This window comes from Lissotriton helveticus, chromosome 11, assembly GCF_964261635.1.
Source record: "Lissotriton helveticus chromosome 11, aLisHel1.1, whole genome shotgun sequence".
Taxonomy (NCBI): Eukaryota; Metazoa; Chordata; class Amphibia; order Caudata; family Salamandridae; genus Lissotriton; species Lissotriton helveticus.
This window is the reverse complement of record NC_136072.1, coordinates 1,010,475,133-1,010,499,748: the sequence shown is the minus strand read 5'-3', so window position 1 is coordinate 1,010,499,748 and position 24,616 is coordinate 1,010,475,133. Positions and strand designations below refer to the sequence as shown.

The window sequence follows — 24,616 nt, the reverse complement described above, 5'->3', positions numbered from 1 at the left end:
ACAAAATATAGCTATATTTTCCGTTTTGGGCAAAAATACGAGACAGGTGTACCACAAAAGTGTCTGGTTTTTATCCCTAAAAATGGCATTAACGAAAGATATGGTGGGCTAAAGTCACCATCCCAACTTCGCAGCTGTCAGGAACATGCAAAGCTCAATCAAAAAACCTATTTTCCTAAGACCGTTTCTGATTTTTTTTACTTTCAACCTACTTCCAGTCTGTGGTGAAAACCAATGTGAAAACCACAGGTGATGCCAGAAAGCTATAGATTTCTGGAAAGTAGACATAATTCTGAATTCGGCAAGGAGTCATTTGTGTAGATCAAGGTTTAATCAGAGAAACGAACTGTTGAATTAAAAAAATGAGTAGGAAAAAAGAGGCATTTGTGACAGCGTTTTCATCTCTAACTTCTTGTAATGAAAGGCGATTTACAAAAGAAAATTACCGCTGCGGGGATATATAGGGTTTGTAGGTTGTCCAAGAACTCGAGTTACCTAGAGTCAACAACTGAGCTGCATCTTAGAATGGTTATTCATTGTGTAGAGAGAATAGATCAATTCATATGTAAATGTAGCCGTACTTGTAAAGCGCACTGATACTCCTGAGTGTCCTGGCGCTCTACTCATACCGCTAGGGAACCCTTCCTGGTTTTTCCCTGTGAAATGTCCACTCCTGGGCATCCCCAGGGTGCAACCAGGCATCCCTAGCGCTGTAGGGGGCCGTTGTGGAGACTAAGCAAGCTATTGCCCAGAGTTGCAGCGTGGGACCAATGCTTAGAGTAGGCACCGAGGCGAGAAATCAGGTCCGAGGAATTATGAGCCCAAGATCCGCCGAGACCAGCCAAGGCAGGAATTGAACCCTGGTCCCGGGCCAGACCTCTGCATCAGGGTCTGCCGCTCTAACCATTGAGCCACACTTCTCCATATGGCAAAATATATAAAGTGAAAATGGGTATCAATTATACTTATGTATTTCTGAAATGGATACCCGATATGGAGTTCAGTAGCAGTGGGTATTTGTACATCTTTGAGTTTGATTTACAGGGCATTTTTCAAAATGCCTTCTTTCTTACACGCTGGCTTACATTAGGAAGGCACGAATGCAGAAAAATCAATCGGTAAAAATACATGTTCTACTATTCCATGTTTCCACATGTCTCCCGATAAAAATGGTACCTCACTTGTAAGGGTAAGGCTTACAGATCGTGACAGAAAAGGCCTCAAAACACAACATGGACATATTAATTTTCCACTGAAAACGGACCCTTTGTTGCAATGTGGTTAGCTGTGGATTTTGGACCCTGGATCAGCCGGCAATAATGGCAGCCTAGCAAACCTGCACATTTTTGAAAACTAAACATACGGGGGAATCCAGGATGGGGTGACTTCTGTGGCTCTCACCAGGTTTTCTACACCGAACCCCTTTCAAACCTTAAACCTTGACTAAAAACAAACATTTTACTCATATATGTATGGGAAAGTTGCAGAATCTGTTGGGATCCACAAATGTCATACTACCTAGAGATCCACCATCTCCCGATAATAACAGTACCCCACTTGTGTGGGTGGACCAAGAGATAAGAGGAACAAAAGGTCTTAAAGCTCTACATGGAGATCAGCGATAGGGGTAGCTGCGGTATTTAGGACCGAGCTTGGCTTGCCACTCATGGAAACCTACCAATCGCAGACAGTTTTGAAAACTAGACACCCACGGGTTTTCAGGGTGGTGTGCCTTGCATGGATCCCACAAGGTTTTCTTACCGACAACGCCTTGCAAACCTTAAACGTATCCCAAAAGACACATTTTCCTTACATTTCTGTGATGGAAACTTCTGGAATCCGCAGGAATCCACAAAATCCCTACCACCCAGCTATACCCCATTTGTCCTGATAAAAATGCTGCCCCACTTGTATGGCTGAGCAGAGCGCCTGTGTCAGGAAGTTAACAAACCAAGGTCAAAAGAATTACAATGCGAGGATTACCATTGACTGGTTTGATCCATTCTTGTTTTGGGCTTTAGGACCAGCCACACAAGTGGGGTAGGGCTTTTATCGGGAGAAGTGGGGGAGCGCTGAGTGGTAGGAATTTCCTGGAACCCAGTGCATTTGGGAACTTTATGTCGCAGAAATGCATGATTTTAGGCAATGTTTGAGGTTTGCAGGACATTGTAAGAAAATGTTGTGGGACCCGCACATAGACCACCACTCTAGATTACTACGGGTGTCTAGTTTATATAAATGTCTAGTTATGGTAGGTTTCCCCAGGTGGTGGCCTACCCAAGCGCAAAAAGTACAGTCATTCACCATGGCAAGTAGGACAACAGAACACGTTACTTACCTTTGGTAAAGCATTATCTGGGAGAGACTATCTAGCTGCAGATTCCTTACCTTTGAATTTCCCAGGTAGCAGGCTGGATCCAGAAACTTTTGCTGAGCAATACCACTTGTGCGCTGTGTCAGGTGGCTCCATTTGTCACCACTTGATGTCGGCAGGGTCGGTTATGATGTCACAGTGCTTATATAGGCACCACCCAGGCGCACAAATGTCTGTACTTTTCGTACTTACCACGCCATAAGCACAGAGCCACGATTTAACTGACGTAGTCGTGTATACAACTAGGGCCCTGAAAAGGGGAACAACCCTAGCCCTACAATCAGTCCACAAAACGGGGAGGCATGGGTGAAGCTGTAAGGAATCTGCAGCTAGATAGAGTCTCTACCAGATAATGCATTACCGAAGGTAAGAAACTTGTTCATCTGATAGAGACTTCTAGCTGAAGATTCCTTACCTTTGAATCAGATACCCAAGCAATACCATCGTGGTGGTGGGTTGCGGACTCACATCCTAGACTAAGAAGTCTTGCAGGGCTGAACGGGCAAAATGTCCATCCCTGCGCACTTGACTATCAAGGCAGTAATGTTTTGAGAACATGTGCAAAGAAGCCAACATTGCTGCCTGACAGATGTCTAGGACTGGAACATCTGGCGCCAAGGCCGTAGTCACAGACTTTCCCCTGGTGGAATGGGCCCTTGATCCCTCAGGAGGCTGCTTCTTCGCCAAGGCATAACAGATTTTGATGCAGAGAACAACCCAGCGAGAAATGGTCCTTTTCTGCACTGCCCTTCCCTTCTTTGCTCCCACATACCCCAAAAAGAGTTGGTCATTCACCCGGAACTCTTTTGCACTGTCCAGGTAGAACGACAACACTCTTTTTGGGTCCAGAAGGTGAAGACGCTCTTCCTCCTTAGAGGGATGTGGGGGCGCAAAGAAGTTGGGCAAAGTGATGGACTGACCGAGATGGAAATGGGTCACAACCTTTGGCAAAAAAGATGCCCTGGTACAAAGCACCACCTTGTCAAGGAAAGGACATAAGATAAGGAGGCGAGCTGGATAACACCAGCAACTCACTCACCCTCCGGGGAGATGTAATCGCCACTAAGAAGGCTGTTTTGCTGGTCAACAGCCAGAGGGGACAATTGTGCACAAGCTCAAAGGGAGCACACATCATGTAGGTGAGGACCAAATTAAGATCCCATTGCGGCATAATAAAGGGCGTGGGTGGAAATAAGGGAGCCAACCCCGTTAAGAAATCTATTTACAATAGGAGACTTGAAGAGAGAGGGCTGGTCTGGCAGCCTCAAAAAAGCAGACAGAGCAGATAGGTAACCCTTGAGAGTTTCCAAGGCAGAGCCCTGCTGGGCAAGGGTTAGAATGAATACAGAACAGTAGAAAGAGGAGCAGAAAGAGGGTCAATGGACATTCCTGTACAGTATAATACAAATTTCTGTCAACAGCAGGCGTGTACCATTTTAGTGGAGGGCAGCCTGGCTGCCAGAATAAGATTACAGACTTTGGGAGGAAGGTGAAAAGCTATAAACTGTCGTCGTTCAATCTCAATGCATGGAGGAGCAGAGTTGACAGGTTCGGGTGGAGAACCCTTCCTTGTTGCTACACCAGAAGATCCTCCCGAAGGGGCATCCTGATTGGAGGATTGATACTCATACTCAGAAGCTGTGGGAACCAGACTCTCCTTGCCCAGTCCAGAGTCACAAGAATGACATGGGCCTGGTCACTCCTGATCTTCTTCAAAACCCTGAGCAGGAGTGGTAAGGGCGGAAAGGTGTACATCAGGCCTGAGCTCCACTACGATGAAAAGAGTCACCGAGTGATAGCCGCCTTGGAAACTCCAGCGTGCAGTACCGCTGACACTACGCGTTCTCTTTGGAAGCGAACAAATCTAACCAAGGTTCTCCCCACGGCTGAGAGAGACCATGCGCCACCTCTGACTGAGGACGCCATTCGTGTTCCGCTAGGCATCGACGGCAGAGTTTGTCCGTCCTGGCATTCAGAGAACCTGCCAGGTGTTGAACAACCAGTGTTATGCCCTGCTGTTCTAGCCATGTCCAGAGACGCAAAGCCTCTCGACAAAGGGTCCACAACCCCACCCCGCTTGTTGCAGTACCATATGGCGGTGTTGTTGTCCGTGAACGCTGCACTAGCTTCCCCATGACAGAGAGAAGAAATACTTTCAATGCCAACCGAATCGCTCAGCGCTCCAATAAAGTTATATGGAACAGGATCTGGGATCGGATGCCTTAGGCAGCACCGGCGTCGTGGCGGAGTCAAATCCAATGGGACCCCTTCTGACCCCGCAGGCTCGCCAGCGGGGTCGTTCCTCTCAAACATGCAGGTCATGGCCTCGTAAAACTCTTATTTGAGCAGGAGTCACTCCAGCTCCAAGAAAGGGTGAGGAGGCGTGAAGTCGACTCTGGCTCCGGCTCTGCAGAACAGTGCCTAAAGCATCAGTGCTCATTACCTCTCTTGATGACGGGCGACAGTTGAGGAGAAGCCGAAGTCTGCTTGGACTTCTTCTTATTCTCGTGCCTCTTCCCCAGAGTGTCCCAAGGACCTCGAATGAGAGGAAGAGGACTTAGGGTACCGGGAGCGGTCCCGCAACCTCCTCTTCTTCGAACAAGAGCGTGACCTCCTTGGAGTCTCGCTTGACGGTGTCACCAGCCGACCACGAGTAACTTCATCACTCGCTCCCTCAAGGTCTCTGGAGCCATCGCCCAACAGTCCGAACATGGCTTCATATCGTGGTTGCGATTGAGACACCAAACACATACGCGGGGTTTGGTAACGGACATCATGCGGGTACAAGTCCTGCATGGTTTGAAACCTGCCTTCCTCGAAGACATCTCTCGCACACGAAGTCAGATTCCGAAAATTTCAACAAAAGTCAAGAAAAAAGCTTGCTAAAAAGCAGCAGAAGGGTAGCTCTTCCCAGATCGGCGCTCAACTGGCGCGGGAAGAAAAGAACGGACGTCTGTGTGCCTGGGTGGTGCCTATATATGCACCGCGACGTCATAACTGACGCTACAGAAGCAGACGTCACGCAGAGCCGAATGGACCCATCTGATACCGCACGCAAGGGGTATTGCTCAGCAAACGTTTTCAGATCCAGCCTGATGCCTGGGAAATTCAAAGGTAAGGAATCTTCAGCTAGAAGTCTCTATCAGATTTAGGATTTAGCCCCACTCTTCTGGCCTATATGTAAAAACACCCAAAATAATCAAACGTCCTCTTGCTTGCCATTGGGATTATATGTTTTAGTCCACAGGGGAGCAGAAAACGGTTTAAGCAGTAGGGTTGAGGGTGGGAGCTGATGTCCGGATGGGCCAGACCCACCCCATTATTTAAAAAAACAAATATTCTAGCTATTCCCCCAGGGTCAAATTTAGGGCAATTCCCCCCTCCCCTGTCTGCTACTGAGGAGGGGCCGAAAGATGGGTTTTGTCCCTTTTGGGGTGGGGTGTGGCCAATGCCAGAGTGCAACGCCTGCATCCCTTACTTTTGCCCCAAATGCAAAATCCCTAGTGTCTTGAGGGCTTACTAACCACCTTGCGGGGCAGATTTGGGGTAAGCTTCCATATTGAGACAAACCTTTCTGCCCCCAGGGGGCAGTAAGGCCCTATTGCCACTTCCTGGGCGGTGGGTATGGCTCAATGCGTGGGTAGGCCACCATCTCCCATTTGTTTGTTTTGGCACTTCCTTGGTGTCTAGTGGGCTTTCTACCCCCCAGGGACAAATTGGAGGCAAACCCCTGTCTGTCCCTGAGAGGGAGGTAGAAAAACGATTTCAATACTTTTGGAGTGGGTGTAAGACCAATGTCAGAGTACAAAGACCACACCCCTTTCTTTTGTCCCAAATTCAAAATCCCTGGTGTCTAGTGGGCTTTCTAACCCCCAAACCCAGCAGATTTGGGGTAACTCCCCCAAAAGGACACAACATCCATCTGCCCATAATGAAGAGCCCCCACCTCTCCACTTTGTACATTATTTGTATCACTGTGTCTAGTGGGTTTTCTGCCCCTGGCTGGAGGGGAAGCAGAATAAAGGGTAGTTGTTTTATACACCCCCCCCCCCGGGGGAGGGGGGGCAGAAAGACTGTTCCCTTTTGGGGTGGAGGAATGGCTATTCTCATGGTGGGCAGCCCCCACCCATATGTCTTCTTTCTAATATCTTTCCCTGCTGTCTAGTGGGCTTTCTGCCCTCCCGAGTGGGCGGATTGGTGATATTTGCAACCATCCACTACCCAGGTGGGGCAAAAAGACTTTTGAACTTTTTTTTGGGAGGGGGCATTGACATGCCCATAGTTGGTGGCTACCACCGATATGTTTTTTTTTTACCTCTCTTCAGTGTCTAATGGACTTTTTGCCCCCCAGGCAGACTGTTGCTAATTGCCCGGGGGGGAGCAGAAAAATGGTTGAGCCCTTTGTTGTGGTGGTGACATGGGTTTGTCCATAATAGAAGCCCCCACCCCTATATTTTTTATTAGTTGTTACCATCCCTGGTGTCTAGTGGGCTTTATCCCCTCAGGAGGGGCCAGAATAGTACCCCTCATGAGGAAACACGGTTTGCAACATTTTAGGGGTGGTACCATGGCCATTTCCATTTCTTTTTATGTAGGCCATTCCGGCTCCCTGTTCCTGTGGCTTGTCACCAGACACACCCTCCTTTAGCAACCGCATTACCTTCCATAATGCAAGTTTGTTCTCATGTATATTGCCTATGCCTAGTACTGGCACACTTTTCTTTTTCCTAGCCTCACTCTAATCACTCTTTCTCTATTATTGCTTAAGCTCTCACTTGGGCTTGTTGTATCCCCAAGTCCTGATGATGATCCTGCCATTTTTATTGGGATTGAAACGCAGTTGACTTTAAAAACACAGCCCTTATACAACTGTTGAGAAATTGCTTTAAAGGGTCGTGCTGTTCTTGTTTGTTGATACACTTGTTGATTTTAATCACGATTTATCACTTGAGTGTATCACTTCTAAACAGAGCACGTTCATTTTGCACCAATATTCACTGCATCGCTGTGTCTTGAAATTGTTTTTCAGAAACTATTAAGAATAAATTGTATTCGCCATTTGATTCTTTGCATCCAAAGTAGTGCTACTAGGAACCAGCCTGGAGCCATCCTCAGCTATGGTGGTCATGTGCTGAGGATGGCCCCACTCCTTCCTGGTACCCAACTGCGTTGGGAGTGCTGGCGCTACCCCCATGGCCCCCCGAGACCGGTCTCTATTGGTGGTGGCAGTGGAAGTGCTTCTGCTGCCACAATCCGACCCCCCCTCTTCCCCCTTGGTGATCCGATGACATCAGCGTTTGCACGGAGCGCCAATGTCATTAGATGCTGTCGAGGATGCGCTGGAAGCCATTTGCTTCCAGCGTGTCCAGAAGAGAGAACACTAATCGGGTAAGTCCTTAGCCGAGAAGTGGGGGTCAGGGGGATTAGTAGGCAAACAGACACAAAGGGAAAGGAGAGTTTTTCCTTTCTGTGTCTGTTGTGGATTCCTGCTCCACGATCGTGGGTGGGGCTGTGATCGTGGCACAGGAATCCAATCCTGTAAATCACCAGAGCTTTGTTTTTTGTTAGGGAAGCCCCCTCCCCCTTGTCGGTGGGACCCACTAGACACCAAGGATGTTATGTTTGCAATTATATTTTTCAACAGAAAACTGACCCTTTCTTTGCAATATTAGGCAAATTGTGAGGTATGCAATGGCTTCTGGGTAGGAAAACCTGGTGGGAGACACACAAGTCACTACACCCTGTATTCTCCAAGGTGTCTATTTTTGAAAATGAACAGGTTTGCTAGGTTTCCCTAGGAGCGGACTGAACTAGGTCTCAAAATCCACAGCTAGGAACATTGCAAAAAAAGGATCGGTTTTCAGTTGAAAAATGTAATCTGTCCATGATGGCTTTTGAGGACACTCCTGTAGTGGGTACTAGCCCTACCCACACAAGTGAGGTACGATTTTTATCGGGAGACTTGGGAGAGTGGTAGCTGGTGGAAATTAGTTGCTCCCTGCAGATTCCTGAACTTTCCATCACATAAATGTCAGGAGTGTGTCTTTTGGTCAAAGTTTGACGTTTGCAAGGGCTTCTGGGTAAGAAAACCTGGTGAGAATCACATAAGTCACCCCACCCTAGATTCCCCCAGGTGTGTAGATGCAATGTGGCCACATCAACAAAAGGGGGAGCTGCAGTTTTTGGGCCTGGGTACAGCAGTCACCCATTAAAGCCTACCAAAGCCATGCATTTCTGAAAATACAGGGTTGTTTGCCTCAAGTGGATCCCACAAAGATGTCTTACCTACACTTCCCTGCAAAACTCAAAATTTGAATAAAATCGCACATTTTCCTTGCACTTCTGTGTTGTATTCTTCCAGAATCAGAAGCAATCCACAAAACTCTTACCACCCAGCATTTCCCCACTTGTCCCAATAGTAAGTCTGCGGTACTTGAGTAGCTGGGCCCAATTCCCCCGCGACAGGAACGGATCAAGTCAAAATAAGTTGTCCTTGCAAACGGTCACTCATTGACCTTTGTTTGATCTATTCCTGTCCGGGACACTAGGCCCAGCTAAACAAGTGGGGCAGCGCTTTTAATGGGATAGGTGGGAGAAAGCTGGGTGGAAGGAATGTTGTGGATTCCTGAAGTTTACGTCACAGAAATACAAGGAAAATGCGCAATAGAAGGCAACGTTTTAGGTGTACATTCAAGCAATCATGGTTTGTTAAGAAAAGCTACTCACCCGAGGGGGTCTCAAGGCGCCGGGGGGGCGCAGATCTCGAATGTTCATGGTGCTCCATCGAAGAGCCAGCTTATGAGGTCCTTCGAGAACTAGGAGTGTTGGCGTCTGACTGAGGCGGAGTGGGAGAGTGTTCAGTGCCTTGGACACGAGAAAGGAGAAGGAGAGTCCTCCTGTTCTGGTCTTCTTGATGCACGGCACCGCAGCAAGGGAGAGCTGGGCTGAGCGTAGGGATCTTGGTGGATGAGAAGCTTGAAGGTGATTCTCTTCTGGATGGGGAGCCAATGTAGTGTCCGCAGGTGTTGGGTGATGTGGCAGTGGCACGGTAGGTTGAGGACTAGTCTGGTGGAGGCGTTCTGGAGTTTGCGGGTGACGTTCTTGTTGATTCCGGCATAGAGAATGTTTCCGTAGTCCAGTCTGCTGCTGATGAGGGCGTGGGTGATGGTTTTTCTGTGTTCGAGGGTGAGCCAATTGAAGGTCTTTTGTAGGAGTCGGAGGTTGTGGAAACAGGAGGATGAGACAGTGTTGACGTGGCGGTCCATTTAAAGTTCGGAGTCCAGGATGATTCTGAGGTTGTATGCATGATTGTGGGGTAGGGCGGGTTCCCGAGGGCGGAGGGCCACCAGGTGTCGTTTCAGGCGTTGGAGTGTGAGCCCATGATGAGTACTTTAGTCTTGTCCGTGTTGAGTTGTAGGCAGCTGTTCTTCATCCACCTGGCGACTGTTTCCATACCTTCTTGAAAGTTGTGTTTGGAGAGGTTGTGTTTGTTGGATAGAGAGAGGATGAGTTGGGTGTCGTCTGCGTAGGTTACCATATTGTGTCCGTGGGATCGGACGATGGAGGCAAGCAGGGCCATGTAGACGTTGAACAGGGTGGGACTGATGGAGGATCCTTGGGCACTCTGCAGGTAGTCGGAATGGGATCCAAGAGGAAGGGTAGGTGTCAGACCCACAGCGTGCTGCTGGAGAGGAATGAGTGGATCCAGTCAAGAGCCTTGTTCCAGAACCCTGCGTTGTGAAGTCTGCGGGCTAGGGTGCGGTGAGAGACTGTGTCTAAGGCTGCGGAGAGGTCCAGGAGGATGAGCGCCACAGTCTCCCCTCTGTCGAGGAGGGAGCAATGTCATCTGTTGTGGCTAGGAGGGCGGTTTCGGTGCTGTGGTCCATGTTATGTTTTCAGCACTTTCTCATCAACATATGTGTGGTGCCATTTTTATCGAGAGACTTGGGGGAAAACAGATTAGTAGAACAGGTGTTATTACCAATTATATTTTTGGGCATTTGAGCCATCCAAATGTAGGCTAGTGTGTAAGAAAGAAGATATTTTGAGAAATGCCCTTTACTTCATATGCTATTATGGGTACCCACAAATTCAGAGATGAGCAAATGATCACTGATTCCAAACTCCATATCTTGTGCCCATTTCGAAAATGCATAGGTTTCATTGATACCTATTTTTCACTCTTTATAATTTACCATATGAATTGCTCTATATCCGGTACAGAATGAAAAACCTGTGCAAAGTGTAGCTTGGTTATTGGCTGTGGGTGTATGAGTTCTTGGAAAAACCACAAACTCTATATATCCCCTCAACCAGAAAGGTTTAGCAGATGGAATGGTATACTGCTTTTTTTTTTTATACATCGGCCATCATGATGAGAAGTTACAAATAAAAACGTTGTCGCAAATTTGTTCCCTCCTCATTTTCACTATTTCTTTTTATTTCAAAAGCTAGTTTCTTTGGGAAAACCTTGGAGTCTACACAAATGGCCCCTTGTTGAATTCAGAATTCTGTCTACTTTTCTGAAATCTATAGCTCTCCAGGATTTAAGATGGGGTTCACAGTGGTTTCCAGCACAAACTGGAAAAAGGTTGAAAACACAAAAACTAGGAAAAGTGGGGTACCTCTTCGAAAAATGCCAACAATGTGGTAAAAAGATAGGTTTTCTGATTCAGCTCTACATGTTCCTGAAAGCCGGGAAAATGGTGACTTCAACATAGAAAACCTTTTATTCATGCCATTTAGAATCCCCAGGATGTTGGAGAAAAAGGATGCAAATTTAGAGTGGATAGCTTATGTGTAAAAAAATGTTGTGAAGGCCAAAGCACAAATTATCCCAAATAGCCCAAAAAAAGGCTTAGCACTGTGGGGGAAAAGGCCTGGCAGCGAAAGGGTTAAAACATTCAACTGCTGAATCCGCCTTGTCACCAAGGTGGCGAGTGCAGTCAAAGGGCATGTCCATAAGGAATGACACTGTGAAAGCACTGTCTCTGCCCGTTGAGTCGGTCATATCCAATCCGCATCGGATAGTAAATTTTGCTGCATCTTTCCTGTCAACAATAGCCTGGGACATCAGTGAAGGCTACATTGAAGGGGAGTACGGTTCTGAAAGGGACACCCCCGGGTTGAAGCCGCTCTGTGAAGACAATGGTCTTGACCTCAACCATGAGCAGCTGAAAGTCCACGGCCTCCGCCGTCCTCTGGATAACCATTGCGATAGACGCCCCTTCCTTCAAAGCCACTATGGTAGGAGAGAAGGCCAGTTTCTGGTGAGGTGTCCAGACCACATGCATCAGCCAAGACATCATACCAGGTGCTGTTGACCATGTACTCTGCTAGGAGGTTGGACTAGCCATAATTATCCTCAGATCCCCACCTTTCGTGTTCCTCAGAGGGCCCTTCAGAGAAACAGGACTCCATCTCCAATTCAGGCAATGTGGGCCTGATCGAAGCCAGTCCAGGTCCGTATCGGGAGTCTGAAATCACTATTGGTTTGGGGCAACTGGAACGGGCTCCGGAGGAGGCCGCAAAGCTGTGTCTATACGGATCCAGAGCAAGGGGACTGCTCAAAAATGTGCAGATCCAGTCTGAGGCATGGTGAATATTCTAAGGTAAGGAATCTGCAGCTAGAAGTCTCAATCAGATGGAATAAAAGTAAAACAAGCTCATTGGCTCCTTTAACTTTCACTTTAGATGTAATGACGTCAGGGTGTACTTCTAGCTATTAGTCATTACAGAAAAGAAAACAAAACTCAGGAAGCTTCTCCCAAGCAGTCAGCGCTACACCAATTCATCTCACAAATGCATCTCTTGTCAGAAGACAAGAAAACTTAGGTCTGACAAAAAGTGCATTGGTTTACCCTACCATTCGGGTACAGTATGTCTGGTGGCCGATCTCTCCACATATAGGACTTCTCATTGTTCAATACCCTACCTCTTCAACAGATGCAAAAGGACTATTTCAAATTCAAAAGATTTAAAGCCTCAACTTTTCATGCAAGCCACCCTCAGTTATAAGAACGTTTGGCCTCGTTAGAAGTTTAGACTCTCCACCCAACTCTCTGAACTCTTACCCTCCAAAGTCTTTGTAAACTAGCTATTTTACTATGTGCATCTTCAGGCACTGTAGATCACTGCCAGAGAGTTGACTGCTTCCCCACCACCAGCTCCAGCAATCTGTACCATATTGTTAGTCACCACTTCCTTTTAAGTCTTAGTACACCCTTAAAGTTCTCGGAGGCCACCAAAGAGTGGTTAGCAATGCTTTACAAAAAAACTCAAATAAAATAAACAAAAATAAATGTATTCACCTCAGAAGGGTGATACAAATAATTGTTTTCCAATTCTCTGTATGCTGAGTTAAGTGCTCACTGGTATCCTTTTTGAATAATATTTAGGTACGTAAATCATAGGCTGTCGCTTTGTGCGAGTCGCTCCCTCCTAATCAAACCAAGCCATGTGCTTTGAAAGCGATATAGTTGTAACATTAAGAGCCGTTTAACAAAGCAAATGAGTATCTTGGGAATTCATCCTGTGATCTGCGCTGAAAGACTGTTTTCCTTTAATTTCTAATAAACATTTAAAAGTTACGGCAGAAAACTAATCAAGAAGGCAAATTCATGTCCTTTGCATAGCTGATCAGAGTCGGTCTAGATTAATACACAACAAAACGGTAAAGAGGAACTGTTTTAATAAAAAACAAAAACATTTTATCTGCATTTTACATTGTACATGGAACAAAAATAACAACATAAAATCACCCATTACCCCCGTGTAAGAAGGTATATAACCAGGTTAACAGAAAGAATGATCCACAACAAACAATCTGGGAATAAAGCATATCTATTACTTCCAGTTTTTGGCTGCAGGAAACCTTCAAATAATGTGCCAAAACGTATTTACCAATGCACAATATAAAAAAAAGAAAATAACATTTTCATTGAAACATCCATTTCATATACTGCACACAACTACTTCTTCCCCACCCAGTTATAAAGTAGGCCATTGTGGTGACAGTACAAACAAATGCTAAATTGAATTTAAAAGGAAAAAAAATATATCACGGTTACAGATAGGGTGGGTAGAAAGTACTGTGGAATACCTCAAAAGTGTATTGAGAAGTCATGTATGCCACCAGCTGATATGTTTAAATGGATGGAACTGTATAAACGTTTCAAGGGTTTAATGCCTCCGTTTTTTATAATCTTGAAATGTAAGGTGTCTAAGCAATAAAGGAAGTACATGCAGTCCATACCCTCAATATGAGAGATCAACCGCATCAATTTCAATCTTTCAATCACACAAGGCATTTTAAAAACCATATTTGCACAGTCCCCTTCCTCTACGATAAATACAGGTGATAATCACAATTTTCAACAGTATCTTTAAAAATGGTTTACAACTGTTTTTCCTTTATATTGCTGGAAAAAATCCAAAATGACTTCCACAGAGGTGAGTTCATGTTTTCCAGAAACAATACAACTTTACTTTTTGAGGAGCATTCTGGCAAAGTCTGCATTTGACATCTTTTTTGGCTCTTCTGCAGATGGAGAAGAGGTTGTTGAATCTTCCTGCATTGTTCCATTCTCTGCTTTTACAGCTGGCATGGTCTGTCGATGCAGTGCTCGAGGCATCATTGCGAGCTGGGTTCTTCCCCGTCCTCGCCTGAAATAAATTGATGGATAAGTGAGGTAAAATGTATTAAATCACTGACAAAATGTTCATGTATTGTTTATATCATTTAAACCATTACCTGCAAGTTTCTACAGCCTATGAAAATTTGGATTTTGTTTGCCCATTTCCCATAGAAAGTTACAATACAGGACAAAGGGAGTTTCACTGTGGTAAGATTAAAATGCATTGTTATTTCTTTAAAAAAGGAAAAAAGAGGCATGCAATATAGCAAGGATGATTTCTATATTGTGAGATAGGTTGCTAGCTTTCACCAGTACTTAGGTATTTGCTGGAGGAAGAATTTCGTGTCATCTTGAAACTTGCCAACAAAACATGTGAATGCTTCAAACTGAACACAGATGACAAAAAAGAGATTCTGTCTGTGGGTGGTGGGGACTGTACAGCCCTGCCTTCTAGTCTCCTGAAATGGAGCCATACCTTTCACCAGCGAAGGTAATAGAAGCTTGAGTGCTATATTTGAAGTACTCCTGGCTTTAAGATCTTGACAGCTGAATCAGTCCGCTTCTTTAAATTCCAGCTTTTCAGAATGAGCTTTCCTTACTAGCGCCAGACCATACTTCTCTGGTCACTGCTTTAGTAGGATCCAGGCTCGAGAGCTACAATGTTGGCATACCACCGTTTCTCTCATCTTTAAAGTAGTGGTTTGAAATCCATGGCAAGTAGGCAATATACACAATCTTAGTACATTTTTGAAAAAGTGCCTTTTTTATGTCATTAATTTCAATGATTGAGAAGGCCACATGCCATGTTCGAATGGTAAATTGAAATGTATTAAAACTACATGGTGGGCAACAAACAGTACAAAAAATTGAAGCGACAGTCTGGTAACATTTTGCAGTCATCAATCTTTCGCAAAAAAAATAAAATACTAAATATTTAAAAGGGAGTGTGAAGGAGAGGGAGCAGGGGAGGACAGAGGAGTCCTAGGCAATAAAGAAAACATAGAAGCCCTCTGAAATAGCAGTGGAAGGCTACAACTCATCCATTCCGAACACTGAAACCTAAATGGTAATTGGCAAGATAAACACAAGAATAGGAAGGACATCTATTGAATCAAGAGCAGACAACTAAGCTAGGAAACAAAGAAATCCTATTATGAGCAAGGGGCTACAAAAAGGCCACGTTATGCTTTGGAAACAATGGGTGAGACTACACAGAGTAAATGCGACCTCGAGCCAACATCTAAAAAGGGATTTGATATATATATTTTTTTAAAACCAGTTTTATTTGCATTTTTTCATAACTAAACATTACAATCATGTCAGTAGTATGTCAGTAGTATGGCTCACATTTTTCCCCCTTACTCCCACCTCCCCCCGTATCATTACCCAATTTGATGCAAATAGTTTCAAGATGAACAGGACTGCAAGGCCAACACTCCCTCGTGTCATCGACAGTCTAATCGTCATAGAATCCCCCTGTATCCCACTGTGTGCCTCCCGCCGGTGCCCCATTACAGCCCCACATCCAGGCCGTGATAAGTTCTCCATTTCCCCCATACTCTGCGGAACTTCCTAGGGCATCCCCGTGCTTTATATGTGACTCTCTCAGCCGCCATATATAGGTCTAATCCTCTCCTCCACTCTTCTAGCGACGGTATCTCCGGCGCCCCCCAGTGTTTCGCTATGTCCCTTTTGGCCACTACCAAGGCCAGCACCAGAAAGGCCAATAAAGGACGTGTCAGATCTACATCATTCGTCATGCCTAGTAGGGCTAGCTTAGGGTCGAGTTGAATTTGACTCTCCAGGACTGCATTCAGTTTCGTAAAAATGTTGGACCAGTATCCCTGTATTTTAGTGCATGACCACAGAACATGGAAAAAGTCTCCCCTGGGGCCCTGGCATCTTAAGCACCTATCATCATCTACCCTCCCCATTTTCCGGAGCCGCACCCTATCAAAATAAGTTCTATGTAGAACATTAAATTGGATTAGACGGAGTTGGGATTTAACGGCCACCTCTCTAGGATGTGTCAACACTAGTTCCCAGTCAATGTCCTCCATGCCACCCACGTCTGTCTCCCACTGCTGCCTAAGTTTGGCCAAATCACCTAACATGTTATTGGTGAGGGTTTTGTATGTTAGGGAGACCGCCTTCTGCTGAATGTGCTCCTGCAGGAGCCTGCCTTCGAGTGGGGCAAAGTCCACCAGCTCCGGGGCGCTGATATTTTGGGCCCCCCAGGCATGTTTGAGTCTGATGTATTTGTATCGCTGTGTGGGGTGCAGTCCGAATTCTGTGGTTAATGCCGCAAACAACTTCAGTTGCCCTTTGGCAATTATATCTCCTAATGTAGAAATTCCTATATCATCCCATCGTCTATATCCAGTTAGTTTGTGTAATTCCGTCAGCCACGTACAGTGCCAGATTGGCTTCTGTCTCGTAGGCTTCCCATCCCATCCCGTTCGTTTCATTGCGGCATGCCAAGCATTTATGGTGATTTCGGTTGCCGGTAGGAGATGCCTTCGGCCAGTCCCCCCATATAGATAAGATAGTATGTGTCTGGGTGCCAACTTGTGGCGCTCTAACGCATAGGAGGGATGGTCGGCCTGTGCATGCAACCAGTCATTGATCGGGGCCAAGTGTTCCGCCCAGTAATAAGCCTCTAAATTCGGGAGCGAGATCCCCCCGCTGTATTGGTGTCTTTGTAGCGTGGTCAGCGCCACTCTAGGCTGTTTGCCCAGCCATATGAAGGCCCGTAGGTCCGCATGTATTTTGGAAAAGACTTTTGGGGGGAGCGGATAGTACTCGTTTTGTAAGGCGTACAAGTACTTGGGGAGGATAATCATCTTGTACATTGCCGCGCGGCCCAAAAGAGTAAGCGGGAGCAGTCGCCAGCGGTCCATATCTACTATGGAGTTCACCATGATGCGTTCTATGTTCCGTTGGTACGCAATGGTTCTATCTAGGGTGAGATATACCCCGAGGTATTGAAAGCCCTCGGTTGTCGTCAATAACCTCCTTGGAAGATCCAGCCATGCTTCCCGCCCCGAGGGGTCGTATAGAACCGATTTGTGCCAGTTTATTCGGTATCCAGCAGCACCACCGTATTGCTCCAGCTCAAGGAACAACTCTGGGATCGACGTCTCCGGCGATGTGACTTACAGAAGTACGTCGTCCGTGTACAGCGAAATTTTTTCCTCGGTCATGTCTCCCTCACTCATTCTAAATCCCTTAATGCCTGTGTTTTGGCGAATCCTAGTCGCCAGGATCTCAATAGTTAGGGCAAACAAAAGTGGGGACAGCGGGCATCCTTGCCTTGTCCCTCTTTGCACCCGGAACTCCTGTGACAAGACACCATTCACCCTTACTCTGGCTCTTGGCTCGGTGTACAACAACCGCACCCACTGTTGGAACTTCGGTCCGAAACCGAATTTCTGTAGAACCCCTTCAAGAAACGGCCAATGAACTGCATCAAAGTCTTTTTCCGCATCGAGGGACAGGAACCAGTGTGGGTCCTCTCTGTCCCGGACCTCTTGCAACCAGTTGTGAGTGCGCCGGAGGTTCATTCTGGTGGCCCTGTCCGGTATGAACCCCGTCTGGTCGAGATGTATCAGCTGCGATATCACCGAGCGAAGCCGCAGCGCCAGGATAGTGGCCAGTAGTTTCGTTTCCGTATTTAATAACGAGATGGGGCGGTAGGACGCGCAGTCCTCCTGTGGTTTACCCTCCTTATGGATTGGGATAATGGTCGCCAGGACCAGGTCAGGGGGGAGCCTCCCTTCCTGCAGGGCACCCTCATACAGCCCCTTCAGGTGTTTCGTCAAAAGGTCCGCTGTACGTTTAAAGAATTCCGCTGGGAAGCCGTTGGGTCCCGGCGTTTTCCCCGGTCGTAGTCTGGCCAGGGCCTCAGAGATATCATCCAGAGCAATATCAGAGTCCATGGTTTTAGCGTCATCAGCAGACAGGGTCGGGAGTTCGGTTTGGTCCATATAGCTTACGGCCTCTTCACTAGTCCCTAAGTCCCTAGCTTCATAGAAACTTTCATAGTGGTCTGCAAACGCCTCTGCGATGCGTGCATCCGATCTGAAACCGCTCCCTGAGGATCCCTAATCTGGTCCACCCACCTCTCCGCCCGCTCCTTTTTGCTAAGCCATGCCAATAGCTTACCTGATTTGTCCCCTACATCATACAGGCGGTGTAGGGTGGCTAAGGCTTGAGTTTTCGCCTCTCCGGTCACTAGTTCCCGATAATGCGACTGCCTATCTGTGAGTCTCCTGAGTGCTATTGGATCTCTCGAGGTCTGGTATTCCCTTTCCAGGGTTAGTATGTCCTGTTCTATAAGTTCTGCATCAGAGTGGAGCTTTCTTCGTTCCTCCGCCAGTCTACTTATCGCCCTATCTCTCATAACTGCCTTTAATGCATCCCAAAATATCACTTTCGAGGCAACCGAGTCCTCGTTCTCAGCAATATAGACTTTTACATCCGCTCTCAGGCCCCGCAGGACATTTGGGTTCGGAAGGTCCCAGGCCGTCAGTCGCAACATTCGCGTCTCCCCTTGACGTTTCATACCCAGTCTGATCAGCAATGGTGAGTGGTCCGATATGCCTCTTGCTTTATATTCTGCTACGTCCTGTACTGTCAGGTATTGTCTGGACAGAAAAATATAGTCCAGTCTCGAGAAGACCTTATGGGCGACCGAGAAGTACGAATAAACCCGCGTATCTGGATGTATCCACCTCCAGACGTCAGTAAGGCCTAGGTTGACCGACCACTGGGACAAGGGGGTCTGGGTTACGTCTCCTTGTGGCGTGCCTGTTCTGTCTTGCGTGACATTCAAAACGTCATTAACGTCTCCCCCAACAATCTGTATAGTGTCAGCCGTTTCTAGCAGTATATCCGCTGCCTTTTTTAATGTGAGTGCTTGGAGTTTCGGGGGAGCATACACCGAAACTATGGTGTAGGCCTGTCTGTTCCACATCCCCTTGATACCCACGTATGTTCCCTGTGGGTCTGTCCACGTCTGGGCTATAGTAAATGGAGTGGTCTTTTTCAGAATGATGGCCACTCCTCTAGAGTCTGTCGTGTATCGCGCATGCGCTAAGAGCTTAAAGCGGCCTCTGGCTAGGAACCTTTAAGATGGGTTTCTTGTAATAGTGTGATGTCTGGTCCTACGCGTTTCAGGTATGAGTTGACCAGCCCTCTCTTGATCCTGCTACCCAGGCCATTGACATTCCAGGACAGGACGCTGAGCCCTCTTCCGCCTTCCCCATGTGTCTCGAGGTCACCTAACATGGTTTGGGTCTTGTGTAGTCAGGTAGGCAGTCACCAGGTAGGAGTCAGCCTGTGAAGTCGTATGCTGTGTACTACTGCATACTTGGGTAAATCTAGAGTTGTGAAGATGATTTCCAGTGCGAAAGTGTGGCATGGAGCACCGTGATACATGACTTCAACCAACTTTTCCCTCCCCCCCCCCAACCAAAGTCCCCCCAACAAAACTGTTTCAACATTCCCCTCTCCTCCCTCCCCCTCCCCACCTTCCCCCCGTCCATCCCAGCTGTGCAACCATTGACCAGTAGGACTTTCAGGTGGTAAAGGTCTGTCGCCCACCCATTGGATCCCAAATTAAACTACCTCCAGGGTTCGAACGTGAGCCCCTGTAGGGTTGACCCTTTTGTGAGTGCCCTGTATACTGTGTCCCGGAGTGCCGGCGTCGTGCAGAGCAGTAGGATCACCAACAAAACCCCACTAAGAGTGGTATGAGTCAATACAAAAAGAAAAGTGTTTGTAACTTGCGCGTCTCCAGCAGCGGTGTGCTGCTGTCACAGATGTCAGTTCCAATCTTCCTCAGGAGTGAGAGTCTTGTGTTTCGTTATCATGGTCGTCTGTTCCGCCAGTTGCCCCCTGTTCCATCTCTCGGATTGCTTCAACCAGGGGGTGTGGTGAGCGAACTGTAAAGTCTTCCACATCCGACATATGGTCATTTTCCAAGTTGTCCGCCTCGGTGTCATTAAGGTGAGCCAGACGGCTGAGTCCGGACCTCTGGTCTGACAGTTCATTTGTAGGTGCATCACGGCCTCCTCTCCCCCGGCCTGCCGCCTGTAGATCCGGATAGGGTGATGAGTGCGATCCTCGTCTCATTCTCGGGATTTGGGACCTTTGGGTCTTAGGTGAGTTCCTCCGGAAGTTGGCCGCTGCCATTTCTGTTCGGATTCTTCGGCCTTCCTCCTCGGCTTCTCGGAGCAGAGGGCGCTCCTCTAGCCACTGCCAGGCCTCCTCTGGTCGGTTAAAGAAGTGGGACTTGCCTTTGAACATTACTTTCAGTTTCGCCAGGAAGAGCAGCATGTACGACATATGTAGGTCTCGAAGTTTCGCTTTGACCGAGTCGTAGGACCGCCTCTGCTTCTGGACTTCCTGGCTGTAGTCCGGGAAAATCATGATGGTCGTGTTCTCCATTCTAAGTTCTCCTTTTCTTCTGGCTTCCCAGAGGATAAGGTCTCTGTCCGCATAGTTAAGGAAGCGCGCAATTATCGGCCGGGGTCGTGCTCCTTCCGGCGGTTTCACCAGCAGGGCCCTGTGCGCTCTTTCGATAATGAAACAGTTCGAAAACTGGGCCTGCGGGAACGTTGATCTTAGCCAGTCCTGCAGGAAGGCAGCCACATCAGTCTTTTCAATGCCCTCCCTAAAGCCTACGAAGCGGAGATTGTTGCGCCTCGCCCTGTTTTCGGCATCGTCCACCCTCCACAGCAATTGCCTGTGGGATGCCTGTAGCTCCACCATTTCCTTACGGAGGGTGGTAATAGAGTCCTCTGTTTCACCAATTCTGGTCTCCGCTGTCGTCACTCTCTCAGTCAGATTCCGGAAGTCTTGGCGCAATAAAAGGACTTCAGAGCCCACCTCACCTATTTTAGTCTCCAGTGCCGCTCTAGAGTCCTGTATATCTGTCCTGGAGGCCTGGATCGCCTCCAGGAGCACAGCCGTGTCCATGTGTGTTCCCGGCAGTCCCTGGGCCGTCTCCCTGTGCGCCCGCGTCGTGGTATAGCTCTCAATGGTTTCCTGCCTAGCCGGCCTCGCAGGCGGGTCCCTCTTCCCCATATTGTGTCTTGGTTGTGGCCAAAGTCTCTTGGGGCTGCCAGACACGCCGGGAGGGCCGGTGGGGGGTCGCCTCGTCCACTCCTATCCCAGCAGCCCTGTGGGCGAAAAGCAGGCCAAGCGGCGGGGACAGGCGCGGTTCCCGCCATCAACCACTGCCCTCCGTCGCACACATAGCACGTCTGCCTCACCAGTCTGTGGCTTCCGTGGGCAATGGGTTCCCTCTTCCTCGGTTATTGGTGACGGGAGGCCCCCAGAAGGATCAGCGGGGTGAGTTCGGGGCGCGTGGTCCCAATACAATATAGGTGGGTCTCCAAGAGGACCGGGAGGGGCACTGCACGAACAGTCATATATGCCCCGCCGCACGGGCCCCTCTAGCAATGGCGCAGTGTGGCCTCCTCCGGGACCCCCACACAGTGGGCAGCGCCGCAGGCCAGATCCCTCCGGGGCAACGGTCTGGAGCCCCTCAAGTGATGGGGACCCCCACCCCCCTCTGTGCAGCACGGCCCCCCCGGTCACTTGTATAGGGCCTGCAGGTCTTTTCCGGTGGGGCCCCCAGCCAGGTCTGCGCTCGTGGGGTGGGGGCGATGGAAGATCAGGCGCCCACTCACCGGTGGCAGTCTTTCAAGCGCGTCTCCCGTTGCAGCCGGTCTCCGTCCCTGGCAGATGCGCGCCTCTCCGGGACAGGGTGGAACAGCACAGATAGGCCAGGCACTCGATCCAGGGGTGGGATCCTATTCAGGGTTTCCCGGGCCACGCCGCCTCTTGTCTCCACTGGGGTGGGAGGGTTTCGCGCCCCGCTCCGCAGCGGCTCCTCCCGCAGTCCGTATGCTCCCACCGCAGGTCCCGCACCCAGCGTCAGTCCTGCCGGACGTCTCCTCCGGCCGTCGCAATCACCGGCCCTCGCCGCCCCCCAGACAGGTGCTCACCGGGGACAGGGGCGGGGCGCAGGGCACTCGATCCCTCCTCAGCCGGCCGGACCTCTTCTCCGGTCCCGATGCCATAGGAGCGCCGCAGGCAACAGTCCTCAAGGCCGGGGTGGAGTCAGAATCGGGCCGATGAAGTTCGCCCGGTCGCCATTTTGGGGGAGCGATCTTTAGTCGCTCAAGAATGTCCGGAATGTCGGGGGCAGAGGTGTCGGAGCTGGCCCAGACTACAGTTTTGATTTAGTTGGGAAGAATTGGCAGGATTAGATCGTCGGATTCATACAGCACACCAGGAGCCGAGCCGAGGCACGTCCTACTCCTCCATGCTGCTGGCCACGCCCTCGGGATTTGATATTTTTAAGACTTTTTGGAACTGGTTCAGCAGTCTAAATACCTGTTTGGTTTGAGGCACGGGAATGATACAGGACATACTTGACTTCCCTGGAAAGCAAGTCTAATTCCATATTTCTAAGAACAACAAAAGTGCATATTTAAACCCGATCTTATAGGTCATTAAATCTAAGTCGCTTTCAATGATATGCTGTGGGGCCAAAGCGTTTTCCTTTAAATATTCTTGGTTGGGTTTAGCCCAATGTAATGCACTTCATGCAATATTCAATCTGCAACGACACTCCTCACAAGTGCATTTGTGACTTGACTTGATCTGACAAACAGATCTCCTTTTTGAAAATGCATCAAGGTTTTAGAACACCCAATATTGGTAGCTTGACGTCCTTGGTTTGGGTAGAGGGCACTGTAAGATATATAACAGAGATTAATCCATTGGCCAAGTCCACAGAAAGAACCATGGTATCTCTAAAGGTCAAAGCGCTTTGAACAGCTTTTAATCAGTTTAAATAGAGAGTAAATCAAAAGGCCAAAGAGATGTCCTTAATAAGATAAGCTTTATTTTGCAAAGCATAGCCACTTCAATATGCAATCTATATATCAATATATATTAAATCAATGAAACCCTATCCCAAATTCTTTTCCATTTACATTACAAAATGAGATTCATTTGGCTAAAATGTTGGATGCTGGATTAAGGGGAGTTTGCACCTTCCTAGAAAATGAAGGTTAGCCTAGTGGGCAGGCTATGTCAATGTATAAAGTGAACGTTAACCCACATTGTCTGCATTTGTCGCCTTTAAGTCAGTCTACCTAGGATACAGCTATGTCCATGATTTTTCACAATGTTTTGTATTGCATTGAAATTACATGTATATAGTGCTTACTACCACTGATAAGGCGATGTCCACAATGGGTGCCTTCATCTGCAGCCATGCTATGGATTTAATCCTGAAAGGGTAGGTCCCTCAATTGTTGGCCAAGTTTATTAAATGTATACAATTGGTTGAAAAATAATTCTTATAAGATTGCCTAGTAAAGAGAGATTTATAATCCATGTTGATTAATGTGCTCCTTTGATGATTGTCATGTATTAATGCGTGCCAAAGTATAGTATGTTTTTTTACTGTGATTAGTATGTTTTTTAGCCAGTTTTCAGCAGCGGAGAATATATTGTTGACAAGCTGTCTCAGATGTTTCTCAATTTCTCTATTTTTGTGTGTTACTGTGTTGTTCGTCCTCCAACTGTAATGAACAAGTTGCTTACTTTCTGTAAACGATCTTTCCAGAGGGAACTCTAACAGTAGATTCGTCACCTCGTGAATATTCCCCAGGAGTCAGACTGGATCCGACCAGTTCGAAGTAGGGTACCTGCGCACAGGAAGGTTGCATCATGTGGCTCTACTTGGATGTTGTTCTGCTCCACAAGTGGAGCTGCTTATAAGACCCATCCATGTGCACAGCCATTAATTGCTTTCATAGGTTGTCCGCACCCTCAGGCGCAGAGACTATCAGCAGACTGGCAAGACACGTGTGCAGATCTCCAAATTGGGAACTTTTTTTTTTTAGATGGAACAGTCCAGATCACAGCACATAGTAGGTCAGTGAGGAATCTGTGGTTAGATTGAGCATCCACCAGAAAGATCTTTATCAAAGGTAAGTAACTTGTTCTTCTGATAGATACATCTAACCACAAATTCTTCACCTGGAGAATAGATACCACTGCAATACTTCCCAGGTGGTAGGTCTTTGAAGTGACAGATGCCAAATAGTCCGGCGGGACCAAGGGGGCAAAATGTCCCTCAACAGACCAGACTCTTGAGGCAGCTGAGCTTCGAGGACATATTTACCAGTCCCCCGTAGTTGCCTGACAAATATCCAGGACAGGCACTATGAGCACCAGCGTAGTGCTAGCAACTCTGGCAGACTGAGCCATAAGCCCTCTGAAGTTTGCTTCCTAGCCAGTGTGTAGCAGATCTTTATAGAGATGGTCCATTTTTGCACATCCTTGCCCTCCTTTGCCCTAGAGAGACCTACAAAGAGTGGATCGTCTACCTCATGTTCCTTGGTGCAATCTAAGTAAAAGCTTAGTGCTCTCCTAGGGTCCAAACAATTGAGTCTCTCTCCCTCCTTGGACGGGTGAGGTGAGGAAAGAATTCAGGAGCGCATGCCCAATATGAAATGGAGGAGCACTTTCAGCAGAAAGGCAGTTAGGGTCCTCAAAAACAACTTATCTGGAAAGACGT

The 24,616-nt window shown here is 47.8% G+C and overlaps 1 protein-coding gene across 1 annotated transcript in view; it reads right to left on the bottom strand.

Moving 5' to 3' along the window:
- Nucleotides 1-13,047: 13,047 nt before the first annotated feature.
- Nucleotides 13,048-24,616, bottom strand: part of SART3 (spliceosome associated factor 3, U4/U6 recycling protein) — a 542,493-nt gene continuing 530,924 nt past the window's right edge. The window contains exon 19 of the mRNA XM_078667411.1: nucleotides 13,048-14,038. Coding sequence (XP_078523537.1) covers nucleotides 13,858-14,038 — 181 coding nt within the window. The 3' untranslated portion in view covers nucleotides 13,048-13,857. The remainder of the gene's footprint in view (nucleotides 14,039-24,616) is intronic.